Here is a 14873-nt window from a genome sequence, read left to right as displayed (position 1 = left end):
CAAAGCTGTTTGTCGGCATTGTTCAACTAAAATTGGTTACGCGGCTGGCAATACATCAAACTTGCACACTCATTTGAAAAGGCATCACCCGAACGTGAATATCACCGGTACCAAAAGAAAGAAGACTGAAGTGCAAACCCAACTCCCGCTAGCATTTAAGCCTCCACCACTCGCAAAAAGTTCAGACCAAGCCAAAGCTATTACAAACGCCAAATATCCTTATGTTGCCATGTTAGCAAAGCGCTACCTGGCTGTATCTGCTACCTCTGTCCCTAGCGAGAGGGTGTTCTCCACAGCAGGAGACATTGTTAGTGCCAGCAGATCTGCCCTTTCGACAAGCAAGTTCATTTTTCTTAAAAAAAACATGAAAATACAATGACAAGCAAGTCATAATGTCAAGCTGGCTGCTTAGGTACTAGTACAGTACAGTTCAAATACAGATTATTTCAGTTCATCGAAATGCTGCACCTTAAAGTTTATTTTATTATATTTTGTATTTATTTGAGTGAATATTCACAGTTTAATAATAATAAAAAACCCAAAACTAATAGTTTATGTTTTGTGAGTACTAGTACAGTAAAGTTCAAATACAGATTATTTCAGTTCATCGAAATGCTGCACCTTAATGTTTATTTTATTATATTTTGTATTTATTTGAGTGAATCATTATTCACAGTTTAATAATAATTTAAAATATATATATATATATATTTTATGTTTTATCTGTGCACACTCTACACGGGGTATGGCTGTGTCAACGGCCTTATTCAACGGCGTGAGTGTGGAGGACATATGCACGGCGGCGTATTGGTCCACGCCAGGCCCCTTCATAAAGTTTTATCTTTTGGACATGTCTGGCTCCTTCTCATCGCCTGTGCTTGCTGGGGCAACACAGGACTGGTGGTGGGGGGGGGGGGGGGGGGGGGGCTGTGGACATAATGCACAGGCGGGGGAGAGCCTTCCTCACTATTTTTCATGCACACTCTTCACGAGGTAAGCGTGTCTAAGTGTGCTCTACCAGCCAAGTAAGCTGCGGCCCGACTTCTCCATGGTCACAACCGGGGGAGAAGGAGTGGCGGTGCAGTGGCTGTTAACCAAAAGCCAGTCAGGGGCAGTGTGATGGGTCGATGTTGTTGGACGACAGCACGTTTGCATCAGGGCTCCGTCCACTGTACCCATAGAGTCCAGTAGAGGGCGGAGCTTGTGTAAGATATAACGAGGGGTTACGTATTGCAACCCTAGTTATATAAGTACAGGCGGAGCCCTCTACTAGGGGCCCTGTCTGTCCTATGGCGCTCGCTGAAGAGAGGTGTAGGATGACAGTCAGGAGGCGAGGCCTCCTTTTATACGGTGAGCTTGCGCGCGCATTCAGGTAGGCCTGCCCCGGGGGCCGGCTACGTTTATAGATATCTCAGTAGGTGAATGCTTGCATGTTATGGTTGAGAGGTAGTACCCATAGAGTCCAGTAGAGGGCTCCGCCTGTGATTATATAACTAGGGTTACAATACGTAACCCCTCGTTATCAACCAGGTTGGAAACAGCCGTGGACAGCTGCTAAAGAGAGAACTACAAACAATCCTCCTAAACCACCAAGTGGGCCAATCCAGAACAGATACGATCCACTGACCCAGAACCGGAGATCTCTTTCTGATGACCTGGATAACCTGTCCTCCTCACACTTATTTTATTATCTTTGCTTTTTAATGACCGTTTTTAAATGTCATTTTATAATGTGTTTCCGCTGCACTATTTCTTAACGCTCTTAATGACTTTTATTTTTGTAAAGCACTTTGAAAGGTGTTATATACATAAACGTGCCTTGCCTTGGTGATGGAGCACAGTAAACATCACATACACACTTCCTACTGAGACCATAACAGCACACTGTTTGCATAAAGGACTATCACACTGAGAAGTGGCATTTCAGAACACACGCTGATTAAAAGTCAGTTAGGGCTGCCGCGCACTCCTACTGTTCTCTATGCACTATGGAATTATGGAATTACTTTAATCCTAATAAAGGATTACGTGCTAAGAACTGAAAACAAACCAAAACTCCAAATCACCTCTGTTGATAACTGTTGTGGTATTACATTCCAATAAACTGAGATAAAAACCGCAATAAAGCACAAGTTGAAACAGACAGCATAGCCAATAGCATAAATGCATATTTATATAGTTTATTTGATGGTAGAAAGTCATTTCTTCCAAATAACATGGAGGAGCATGGAAGATTGTGGCCGACCCCTCCTCCCACCCTGAACACAAAGTGTTTGTCCCCTCTGGCAGGAGGCTGCGCTCCATCAGGACCAAAACCTCTCTCCACCTGAACAGTTTCTTCCCCTCCGCTACCGGCCTCATCAACAAGGCCCGGCCCCCTCACTGACACTGACTATCATCCACCACACAGACATGATGCATTACATCATGTGAACAACATCTGGTTCTTTCGTGAGCCATGTTCATGATCAACGCTCTGAATGCATTTTTGCACATGTCTGCACAGCCCTCCACTTCAAACTATAAATCATGTCTTTATTTTGATTTTACCTACTATTGCAACTTATTTTCTGTGATTGTTTATGGTCAAAACAACATACACCAGAGCAAATTCCTTGTATGTGTAAACGTGCCTGGTAATAAATTCACTGTCCTCTATGCTGGGAACAAAAATGTTGTTTTGATTTAGTTTTTTCTTGATACTGCACTGCCACCATTCCATAAGATTTGGAAATGCATAGTAGGCTTATTTATTTCCATATTCTATGTGTAAGATCCAACTAATGGGACTATGAAGATGCAAACATAAAAGTGTTCTTCAGAAAGAATCAAATGAAACGTATGTATTCTTCCTTTGTTCCGTTTCCTTCCTTGCAACTGATTCAAGCTTTTGTTGGATATTTCCCCCGTTTCTTTTTATTTAACTTGTTAGACAAAAAAACAAGATTATTTTATATTTTACTCCAGAAAATATAATCAATAATTTTACATAATGAAAACCACTTATTTGATCTGAGACTTCTCACCATCTGTGAGGAAGCACAAGCTCCCTCACTAACGGCTAAGCCCTTTGTTTGTAAGGAAAGGAATTATTTATTTCTTAAAAACTATCAGTCTGTGCAGATATTGTATGTTTTGAATGTGCAATATTTTTGTAAATAAAATAATGCATTGACTTAGGCCTTGAGGATTTTGTTAGTTGTAGAAAAACAATGTTTATTTCTCTGTTTAACTCGTCACTCCCCTTTCAGAGTCATGACCTGATAGGCCAAATTGAATTAAGAAGGCGGGCTGTCTGCTATACAGTAAGAGTCACTGGAAAGAGAGAGGAGGGGATTGGAATTGTTACTTTTATTGGTGAAAGAGCAGCACCAGGCCTGTTGTGAAAAGGTTGTTTTATATTTCCGTAAAATAATGCGATACATGCCAGTCTTCTGGGTAAAATCCTGTGCTTGTTTGACCCATTCATTCACTCCAACCTTTTCTCTACATTCAGAACGTGCGTAAACCTAATCAGTCTAAAGATAATACAAAAGATGAATTTGCAATATATTCCCTTTCTTAATCTTAATCCAATTAGCTTTTTGGTAATCATTTTCGAAGAAAGTGACTAATATGAGGTTGTACATGACACAAGGAGTTTATCTAGAACATATCCTGTGTCTGGCTCTACTTCCTATGTGTCATGATTCTTGTCAGCCAGCTGTATTCATGTGTCGATTCTCTGACCGCTGTGCTGTATGATTTAGGGACTTCTATTGGGATCTCTGTTCATGTTAGCCCATCTGCAGTGAGTCATACCAGCATCCCTTATCATCTCTGAGTCCCTTCTTCTTCTCATGTCCAATGCTACCTGATGTCCAGTGGACCAGGACAGAGCTGTCCTCGGGATGTCCTCCTCAGCTCACAGTGTTTATTCTTCAAACCTGTTTATACATTTTTTATCTCGGTTGGCCAACTATTGGCAGTTCAGGTCTTCGATTTATCTCTAAATGCCGGGTGTAGGAGAGACTTTCTGTGAGGTGGATTCCACTTCTGTCTGATTCTCTTTGTTTCTTATTTCTACATTATGACATGGACATGAGAACACCCCGGTCGCTGACCCACTATGTTATAAGAAAGGGCCTGAGTTTTGACCCGCAGACCTTTGCCTGACCTTTGGCTACTTCCTGATAAAGGCAAGCCCAAAGCCCCCCTCAAATATGGACATGGAGCCCTTTGACACTGTGGCAACCTTACAACTGATAATATGATACGCGTTGTCCTATTTTCAGTAACTTTATTTTAAGTAACTCTTTTCATGCCACTTTTTACTTCTACTTCATTTATTTAACATACTGTATTTAGTTGCTAGTTACTTTAAAATGAAGTTACTATCCCCAGATGGTTTATTTCGGAGGAGAAAGCTCTAAACAAACATGTCAGTGTGTGTCAGTGTGTGTAATCAATCGAAGGAATGGTCACAACATTGGAACTACACATGTCACGCAGTCACAGTGTGATGTTCTCACTGCAGGCATAAACAGATAAAGACATGTCCAAACAACCCAGTTTGTAATACACACACACACACACGCACGCACGCACGCACGCACGCGCACACACACACACACACACACACACACATGAACAATGGCCCAAAAATAACACTAGAGATGCCTATGCCCTGCATTATATACAATGCTGCACCCCCATCACATGCACATTAACATAAAGGTTACTTACCCAAACAGAACACCAAAAAAAGACAGAAGAGTAAACCATGCCAGCTTGTGTGTGGCCTCAGCAGGGGTAACACTTAATAGGAAGAAGCCCAAGCCCCTTCCTGAGGGGACACAGTTGGCAGAACAATTAGTATTTTTGAAATATTGAATCAACAACCTACCAAGAAAAATGATGGTCTGCTTCCTTGCTGTCTTGACCTTTGAATTTTCATGCTTTGGTGCTGTTTGGACCCCGTTGGTGCCGCTCTCCCCGGACCCTAAAGTCCTCCGGAGGACGAGGACCATGGCCCGGCACATGACGGCCACGCAGACCAACACCACCATGTAGACAATGAAGGCTACGAAGATGCTGACCCTGTACATTACCCAGTGCTCCCGCAGGTTGGTACAGAAGGTCACATTCTGGACCGGCAGATCTTGTTTTAAGGGAATGTGTCCCTGCGTTCCTGTTGCAACCAGCAGGGGCAGGGCCACAAGGACCGAAACCAGCCAAGCGAAGGTGATGAGGGCAGAGGTGCGTTTTCCACCCAGGGCTTTGAAGCGGAACGGGTGACAGATAGCCACATAGCGCTCAAAGCTAAGCGTGGCCACGTTGAGGATGGTTGCGTAGCTGCAAGCCTCGAACAGGAAGTTGTAGATCTTACAGGATGCATTCCCTTCTGCGGTGGTGAACGGGAACCAGATGGCGCTGTAGAGCTCCACCGGCATGCCAATGAGGAGCACCAGCAGGTCGGAGCAGGCCAGGCTCACCATGTGGTCCGTGACGTTCTTCTGCAGGTAGCCGTTACGCTTCAGCACTTGCGTCACTCTGATAGTGACTGAATTGCCCACGATGCCAGTCACCAGGATGAGGCTGTAAAAGATTGTGAGAAGGATTTTGACGGGGTAGCTGGGTTCAAGCTCAGTCCAGTCTTTCAAGTCTGCTATCTCACCTTCCTCATCCATGGTTACAAAGCTCAGATTTGTGTTGGTTAGCTTATCAGTTTTGCTGGGTGCAGCCTCTGTGATTACAGCCTGGATCCACAAGAGACCCGCTTTCCAAGATAACAACTTACAATGAAGGCTTTTCTTTGTCCCTGATTCTTCAAGGACAGTTTTCCATTGAGCGGTAAACTCCAAATCAAAGTAGGTTACACACCACTGTAGGAAATATCATCAGTACTCTTCAAAATATTTGGTCTCTTAACCTCAGAAATCCAGTGAGATGTTCTGAGCCTGGTTCATCTCCTCCTATCCCTGATGATCTCCTAGGATCCCGGAGAGCACTTTCACGTTCCAGTCCAGAGTCTGGTGGTTTCAGTGTGAGCACAGTGTACACTGTGCTCACACAAACCTCCTCCCACCTAGCAGGGCAGGGCGGTTAAACATTAAACTCTGCAACAGGCAGCTAGTGCTGAGGCCAGGTTTCATTTCTTATCATCAACTAATGCGCCTCCCCTTCACACAAACACTCGTTTTATTTGAAGTTGTTGTTGGGACTAGAGATTCCCCTAAATAAACATACAAATGTATGCAACTTAGAAACTAAGTAAAACCTTGAGTCAAGCCTGACTTTTTCCAAATAAATAAGTTGGTTGATTAACACTGTAGTCTTGGATGGAGATCATCTTAAAGACAAAGATGGAGCAGCGGAGAGGGACATTCAAAGAAGAGCTGACAGTGAGAACTGGAGAGGCCCTGTATTAAAGACAGAAAAGTGGAAAATTGATTTTTAACAAAAAAAAACTTGCAGGGAAGTTGAAAAGTTCAAACCGGAACCGGACTGAAAAAAGCCAGGCGCGATGCGTAGGTGGAGTGATCACATTTTTCAGTGAGTTCATAGGGATGTTTATAATGTAGAAATACAGCATAAACAGAATAGGAATTAGGTGATAACATACGGGCGGCTGATACAATGATATTCTTAGAGAAGCTGGTTTTCCTATGCTTCAAAGATAATACAGGACTGTTTCCTTTAAACACTGAGGAGAACACTGGACGCTTTTCAAAGGAATAGTCACAAAAAAACACAAGAAAAAAATAGTTAAATCCTCAAAGGTGCACTTTACATGTTCTTTTAAGTGGGACATGTTATCATTTTGGTTTATGAATGACAGTGGGCTTAATTTAAAAATAAAACTTAATTGGGCAACATACTTTGCTGGCATGTGACATGTTTCATGTGTTATCTTTTGTTATAATTTATATCATATATACTTCAAAGATTAAAAGAAACACAGTACAGGTCTACTAAAGCCTCAGAGAAAACATATTGTATACTCCAACTGACCTTAAATGTGTCCTTCTTAATGTCTTTTATACTGGCAGCTTTTTACTCAACAATAAGGCCTCTAGTCTTTGCCCAAATGTGATGATACATCATTGCATTGCATGCACTGTTTGTAGGCATTCAGCAGAACAATAGGCTAGTTGCACAAGATGGCGTCTATCAACTTCCGGCGGCTGGGTGTGAGCCTGAGTACTTCCGGTCTTCGGTGTGGAGTTGTTGAGAGAGAGAGAGAGAGAGAGAGAGAGAGAGAGAGAGAGAGAGAGAGAGAGAGAGAGAGAGAGAGAGAGAGAGAGAGAGAGAGAGAGAGAGAGAGAGAGAGAGAGAGAGAGAGAGAGAGAGAGAAGAGAGAGAGAGAGAGAGAGAGAGAGAGAGAGCTACTGATAGATAGCATAGATTGGAACAGTCTACAGCTAAAATTGAAATTGAGCAATTTTATTTCTCTGAATGTTTTTAAAGCACGTCTAAGTGAAATGCTTTCTGAAACTATGGGTATTTGTAAATGTTGATAAGTATGTAAATATGTTGTATGATATCCTCTATTGTTTGTTTTTATGTTGTTTTATGTTTCATGTGGAACTTAAATTGCTGCAGGTCTCCCTTGTAAAAGAGATCTATGATCTCAAGGGACCAATCTGAATAAATAAAGGTTTGAAATGAAATGAAACATTAGTGTACCACACTACATCATGTTATCATATTGTGGATTTATTATATTATGTATTGTCCTATGTTATTTTTGTGTGCATTTGATCTGAGGTTATAATTAGTTATATATAATATATATATATATATTAGTTATATTCATTAGCCGATTCTTTTGAAAATGGAAAATGAGCCAAACGCAGCAGCATTTGGATGCACTTCAACCAAAACCCAGGCAGTGATAAAGCGCACCATTTGTAAAGGCAAACTATCCTTTAAAGCAGGGTCAACAAATAATCTCCATCGCCACTTAAAAACACAGTATCTAATATAAAGAGTTGCGTGAATTTAATTCAAGGCAAGAAAACTTTATTTACTTAACACATACAGAGGGTAAATTCAAAGTAGTACATTCACTGACATGGATATGGCGCCACCTTGTGTCATGTTTACAAAGAAGATTATTGACATTAGGTCTGGCAATACAGTCAATCATTATCCTGGTGATTATTTCGCTTATTTTCCCTTCAAAGAGCCATAATTCCCATCACTAATTGCGGCCCAGGCTTGCCCATGCTTTTACCAGCGGTCCGTTCTGGTAGTTGACCAGGAAGCAAGTCACATTGAAGAGCTCCTCAATGCTTCCACACACAGACAGTGGTATGGCTTTGTCAAATAGTTTGTTCTCTTTGACTCTTCTGATGCACCTCTCCACATGGACCCTCAGACGTGCAATGGATTGAGTCTGCCTGACATCCTCCCTGCTCATTTGGGTTTTTTTGTGCAGAAAGGCAGGCCGGTACACTTTACACTCAACCAGATTGTCCACAATGAACCCTTTGTCGACCATTATCGCCATATCTGGTGTGAACAGGCTCACGATGCCAGACAGCTTGAAGATCTCCCGGTCACTCATAGATCCTGTATACAGGCCAGACACAAATGTAATGGCACCATGTGGTGCCATGCCGATCATGGCCTTGAATGTAGCTTGCGACTTGTATGTAGAAAACACCTAACTCTGCAGCAGGAGAGATGATGGAGTCTGGCAGAATACTTCAGTGCAGTCAAGCACCACTTGTGTGTCAGGGAAAGCTGAAAACTCTGGTGGAAGGTGAGCTTTAACAACTTCGCGTGGGATCCACAGACATTTGCTTCCAAGCAGTTGGTAGAGGAAGTGTGTCCAGGTGGAAATAATTCTGCTGACTGTGGTGCGGTGAATACCAAACCATTCTGCTAGATCCCTCAGATGTAGGCCCACTGACAGGTGCATGAGGAACAGCAGCAGCTCATCTATGCGTGGAAGTTTCTGTGAAAACAAATAAGTGTTAGGCATACTGTAGATACTGTTATAGGGGAGACCGGGTACAGTTGTAACACATTTTCCTGGGGTTTGTTGTTCTCTGTGTGTGTGTGTGTGTGTGTGTGTGTGTGTGTGTGTGTGTGTGTGTGTGTGTGTGTGTGTGTGTGTGTGTGTGTGTGTGTGTGTGTGTGTGTGTGTGTGTGTGTGTGTGTGTGTGTGTGTGTGTGTGTTTTGTGAGTGATGTGATGCACTTGTTAAACGGTGGTATAGTGCGCAGCGTGCATAACTATTAATATACATCCATGCTTGTATGCTGCTTACCGTTGTTGATGGTTGAGAGGAATCCGAGCTGCTGGCAGAGGATGCCTTGGCGTTGGTGATCCGCACCATCTTGGTGGTGGCTGCAGGCTCCACCAATTTCCAAAAGGCGAGGAAATGCCTGTATGTGGCAAATCTAAGAATGTAATATTGTTCATGTTAGACATAGTTTTGTTTCTTAAATTAGCTTCCCCAAAGTGTTTATCAAACTAGTGGCCATAACAACATCCTGATAGCCTTATAAACAAACCTTATAAACAAACCTGGTGTAGAAACGAATGTCCTTGTCCGACCCTGCCAGGCGTTGTATCCCGAAACGAGATCTCAGTTGTAACACTTCCAGCTGGTGCTTGAGCTCCCTAACCTGGATTTTCAAGGCTTCGTTCTCGTCGGCCACCTGATTTCCCATTACTGCCGTCGCTGGATTTACAGAGTAGTCATGATACGGCGTCGCAAGTGTTTCCACCTTGTACTCAGCTGTCAAGTCCGGGGTGGGACTCTCTGCCCTCGGCCGACGCTCCCAAACATTACGTCTTGGTGTAGGTAGCTCGTAGTTATTCCAAGCAAAGAGAACAGGTGTAGCTCCTTTCTTTACTCTGTTCAGTCCTCCAGCTGTGACCAATAAGTCTCCTGGTCGAAAATGTCTACTACACACACGGGTATTTGTTGTGGGGCTGAAATTGTCCCTACGGACCTTGATCAGCCACTGAGCCTTTACCTCAGCAACAATAGGTAATGAATGGAAACTTATCTCCCGATTATAACGGGACTTATTTGTACAAAGGGGCACACAGCAATGTAGTTCCGACTATCTTACCCGCTGGAAGGCCAATCGCTTTTCTTTACCGCTCATCATCTATGCTATCTATCACAATGTGATTTATGAAGTTTTTAGATGAATTAAAACCAATTTTGAGATGCCATATTGTAAAATTCTTTCAGTTTTTCATTGACCACTGTCATTTTTTTTGTATAAAAGTTTTTGATTTGACCTCCCTTTGAAACCTTATTTCAAGGCTCACAAGGGAAAATGGTAAGGTATAATGTTTACCCTAAAACATTCACATACAGTGTTAGCAATGTTCACCATCTAATGCCGCGACTGCAATGTACCGCGCCACTGACCTGTTCATGACTGCATGGTCACCTTACAGAAACACCATACCAACATGAACTGTCTCTTACTGTAGAGATCCAACAGAAATAAGCCATTTAACAGAGATTTAAAAAGGCTTGTTTAATAGTGCAGTGCAAGTATGAAAACAGACTTCAAGAGTTGAGGTTGATACAAGGGAAGCTACTATTACAGCCTTCTTTTACATTTTATAACATTCATTTGAACTTTAAGGAAAAATACATTTCTCAGAAAAAAAGACGAAGAACAGGAGAAAGAAATCTAATCATATCTATGATTCCACAAGCACCGTTGACAAAAGATGATAATAAAAAAAGAATGTCAAGGCAGACATCTGAGCAAACTAATCATCCTAAAAAGCTTTTGTACTTGACTGATTGGCAAAAACATAGCAGATTCAATAATGAACAAGAGAAATGTGGTCCCGTTAGTTCCTCCCCAAAGACCGCTTATTACTTCCGCCACTTCATACGTGCAGTCAACGCTGAGTGCAATAACCACTCCATTAAAAGATAAACATCTGACCTCTATCAGGATGTGGAATAACATGGACACTTTACCTTCAACTGAAGTGTTAACATCCTGGATTCTAAGACACACACTGAGGCTGCTTAAAGAAACATTTGTTTCTCATCACATGAAATCACAGGCAGTAAATACATCTTTTTTTGCTGAAGAAAGAAAAGGATCATATACAACCTTCCACTCCATGTGATACAATCTCAGTACAACAATTTGGCTGCAAACATTTCCTCTGGTACAATTCATTAACAATGACACATACAATATACAAATGATACACAATCTCAGATAGGAATCTGTAGTGGTTATCTGAAATGCAACAAAACTGATACTGTGTACAGTATTTACAGCCATTATGAAAAGGAATCTGTTCATACAATAGACACACGTTATTGCAGCAAGGCCTTTGTAGCTTATAGCTAAAGACTTGTCATGACTTCATATTCAAAGACAAGGATTATGTCTCAATCACAGTTTGTCTTCATGATTCATCACTGAAACAAAGTGCTGGTGAAGCTGGTGTTGCTTCTTTATTCAGCTGTAGTGGGTTTGAATTATTCTTCATATCAGACTCAGTTTGTCTCAGTGAAAGAGAGACTCAAATGTTAAATAACGCAGGATTGCACTGACAGATTTGAAAGGGATAGTTAGAAGTGGGGTTGTATGAGCTGGCTCTCCATAGGCAGTGCATGTCCTACAGTAGACGCAGTGTGGAGATCAGACAGGAGTACGAGCAGTGTAGCAATGCACTGCATTTGACAAAAAATGACAGTGCTATCAGTATGCGCAGCTTCTCCTCCATCTCCTGAAGGTGATACACTGACTATGGATGGAGCCTTATACAGCCCCACCTTAAACAATACCAACTTTCCCTTTAAACTTTTGAATTCTATCAGGATTGTGTAACTGGAGCTCTAAAGTAATGCAGGTTACTCTGAAAGGTTTGGTCTTCACCCGAGCTGCCGAGGCTGAGTAAGATGACGTCATCACCGTGCTGTTTTTATGACTCTACCATATGAAGTTGATTACACTGCTGGTATATAAAAAAGCAAGCTTTCTCCGTCAAAAAGTCAACCGAATCAACGTCTTACAGATTGTCATTTGTGAAAATGTGTCTGCTTCACACAAATATTTAACAAAGAAGGAGCAAGGCTTCAACAGACAGACAACAGACAGACAACATCCAGAACAGAACAGCTCCTGAAAAATGTTGTGTGAACTCGGAACTCACACATTTTTAAGACACACAAAGTTACTTTATCTCTGTTAGTGTTATGATCAAGTTTAAAATGTACCGTTTCATTTGGTCACATAACAATATGGTAATCACTGTTAATGTCCTGCACCTTGAGAACCATTAGGTTTCTTTTTACAAAGGAATAACGTGAAAATCTTTTAAAGGAAAAGTCTCATGTCTGTGATGACTGGAACATGGAAATATAAAAAGAGCTTGTAGAAATGTTTGTGACGTCTCAACACTGTAGAAAATAGATTTAAAGGAGGCACTGGGGTAGTTCAATGTCTCTGAAAAGATCCAGATTGTCAGCTCAGAGATCCACATTCACCACCTTTGGAGACAAATAAGAAAGCAAGTATGAGAAACTGTGAAAACAATTCAGGCTAGTGTAATATATAAGTATAAATACTTTATAAATATTAATCTACAGACATGTAGGGGTGCACAATTATATGTGGTGCTTTAAAAAATGGTCAATTAATTTGTGACAGACAAAAGAGTATGTGACAGACAAGAATAGTCAATTATAATGTCTAACACTTAATGTGGAGAAAGAGATGTCCTGTATGGGTTGATTGTGCGTTGATCTGTTGGTAATGCCTCGGGATTCCGGTGGGCATGTAAACAAATGCATAATGCTGCGCTATACTTTGCGGCCTCACCCGGTTGCATAGCGACGCTTATTATTTAGGTGTCTTTTGATAAGCAGGTAGTCCTATCATTAGCGGTCTGGAGGGGGAGTGGGCTATCAAGCCCTCAAACAGCGAGTCTGCATCGGTGCTGACTTGAGACCGGTCTCTACCTGACCGGTCTCAACGCTGTGTGTGTCCGTCAGGAAACACGCTGTTAACAAGTAGTTCCAGTAAAACATCCACAGATAAACTGCGATGTTAACAACCTCATGATAACCTCATATGTTTTAACTTAGGATCATACCTGTGTTTAGTCTAAAAAAAAAAGGTAAATGTGTGCATTTTATTATAAAGTTGTGTATATTTATTTGACTGTTGCAAAAACTAAGAAGCTTATAAACATCAGGTTTAAAACTAAAAGAGTTTTACAAAAAAGTAACACAATGAAATATGTTTGGAGTTTTAATTGAGTTATTCATGTTTTGTCAAAGAGATGTTGATTTGAAACCATTGTTACATACAGTTACGGCATTTCCTGTTTCTGCCGGAGAGAGGGGAGGCCGTCCCAAAGCTTGCTGCTGTATTTACTCCCTCCATCTGACAGGAGGGAGCATCATGTGTCACTCCACGGAGTTCACTCCATCACGGAGAGGGAGTGTGTAGGGGTAGGGTGTAGGGCGTGGTTTGGGATTGGGCCTTAGTCAGCTGATTCTATTGGTTTAAAGATGCAATATTTCCTATTTGACTTAAATTGAACAAAATAAAGATTTCAGAAATTCCTGGTAGTGTAGAGAAGACTTTGAGACAACATTTAAACGTTTGCATTGTGGAAATGAAATTCCCCAAAAATGAAATATGAAAAAGCCACATCCTTTACACTCTGAAGACCTCAGTATTACCAAGGTCCATTCTAAACGTTAATCATCTGCCAAACATTGGGCAGTCCCTGCTTCTCTGTTGTGGGGATTTTATGTTTTTCTTATTTTCCCATCATTAAAACTGAAATATGGTCAGGTACTGAGCATGTAATGTGCACTTTACTACCTCCTTTACCTGGAAATAATAATCAAAAGGTTAATCAATTAATAATCCCAAGTTTCAAGCTCACTTTTGTGCAAGCGGACACACAGACGTGCACACACATACTATTGCTGCCTCCTCCATTCGAAACCTCACAGCCAGACAGGCTTAAGTTCGTCCTAAATTGCACTTCCTTCATTCTCCACTGACGGCTCTTTCAGAACCTCATGCTGAGTGCAGAATCTGTCTGCGCTGCTGGAAATGACTGTGTGGCTTTGGAGGCCGCTGAGACAAGCTTGACTAAACCTGCGAGTCGTGAACAGACCCAGACTTTGCAAAGTGGGCGGCCAATCTCAGATGCTAAATATTTACGTGAGGGTCATCCTGCCCTGCTTGTCTCCTGTCCCTCTTACTCAGCACAATGTCCAAACACTCAGGGCGCAGACAGATGTTCAAAGAAAAACAACTGAGAGAAGCAGGGAGGAGACATCGACTGATGCAGAAATCCTAGTGTTGGAATGCAAACCTAATCAAATGTTGCCTTAAAATGTGTTTGGCCGTTTGGGTGCATTTGAGAGCAAAGCATTGACATGTTATCACCTTACAACGTTTCTGTAGTAATGTGCTGGCAAACTCTTGCCTATTAACAGATTAAGCAGACATGAAGTAACATAAGCCCTTATGTGGAGTTGTGTTTCTGACATTTTCTGCAGACAGGTAGTTCACAGCATAGTTATAGTTCCGACAGGGGGGGCTGGACTAGTGACAGGCAAAGCAAGGTAAGGCAGGATATTTTCCATTTTAGCCACACCAGGTACTCTTGCAACTCACCATCCCATCCAACAAAGCTGTTCTTTCTAATACAGCTCAGGGTCAATTGCACTACTACAGTGTTTTCCTACAGTGTTTTCAACAGGATTTTGAGAGACTGTAAGTGATGGACCACAGTCCCTTTCGGGGGGGTCCGGCAAAGCATGCCCCAAGGACATTCTTACCCTCCGGTTGACAGTCTTGGCCGTCTCCCAAAGAGAACAAAGGGTGTAGCACGCCCTGAAGGCCAATGAAGGGAAG

General features: G+C 41.9%; 3 protein-coding genes across 4 annotated transcripts in view; all 3 read right to left on the bottom strand.

Moving 5' to 3' along the window:
• Positions 1 to 6081, bottom strand: part of gpr39 (G protein-coupled receptor 39) — a 91611-nt gene extending 85530 nt beyond the window's left edge. Inside the window, exon 1 of the mRNA XM_079665538.1 lies at positions 4886 to 6081. Coding sequence (XP_079521664.1) covers positions 4886 to 5669 — 784 coding nt within the window. The 5' untranslated portion in view covers positions 5670 to 6081. The remainder of the gene's footprint in view (positions 1 to 4885) is intronic.
• Positions 6082 to 7832: 1751 nt separating this feature from the next.
• LOC307025794 (uncharacterized protein) lies at positions 7833 to 10096 on the bottom strand. The gene is made up of 3 exons (XM_079660677.1): positions 9520 to 10096; positions 9260 to 9392; positions 7833 to 8944 (listed from the first exon to the last, which is right to left on the bottom strand). The coding sequence occupies exons 1-3, from the start codon at positions 9663 to 9665 to the stop codon at positions 8651 to 8653; spliced, it is 573 nt and encodes a 190-aa protein (XP_079516803.1). The 5' UTR covers positions 9666 to 10096; the 3' UTR covers positions 7833 to 8650.
• A 378-nt stretch (positions 10097 to 10474) lies between these two features.
• Positions 10475 to 14873, bottom strand: part of LOC307029262 (solute carrier family 35 member F5-like) — a 31827-nt gene continuing 27428 nt past the window's right edge. For both annotated transcript variants that reach the window (XM_079665050.1, XM_079665051.1), the window contains exon 16: positions 10475 to 12481. The gene's annotated coding sequence lies outside the window, so the exon portion shown is untranslated. The remainder of the gene's footprint in view (positions 12482 to 14873) is intronic.

The sequence above is a fragment of the Notothenia rossii genome (genome assembly GCF_949606895.1).
Source record: "Notothenia rossii genome assembly, chromosome: 2".
Classification (NCBI taxonomy): Eukaryota; Metazoa; Chordata; class Actinopteri; order Perciformes; family Nototheniidae; genus Notothenia; species Notothenia rossii.
Note: the sequence above shows the minus strand (reverse complement) of the source record. Positions and strands in the feature narration are given on the sequence as shown.

Excerpts from the sequence above, each read along its gene's own strand:
- LOC307025794 (XM_079660677.1), bottom strand. The coding sequence starts at position 9,665 with ATGGGAAATCAGGTGGCCGACGAGAACGAAGCCTTGAAAATCCAGGTT. Across the intron at positions 9,393-9,519 it reads GACATTCGTTTCTACACCAG|ATTTGCCACATACAGGCATT; the intron begins GTTTGTTTATAA and ends TTACATTCTTAG. Across the intron at positions 8,945-9,259 it reads CCTCTCAACCATCAACAACG|AAACTTCCACGCATAGATGA; the intron begins GTAAGCAGCATA and ends TTGTTTTCACAG.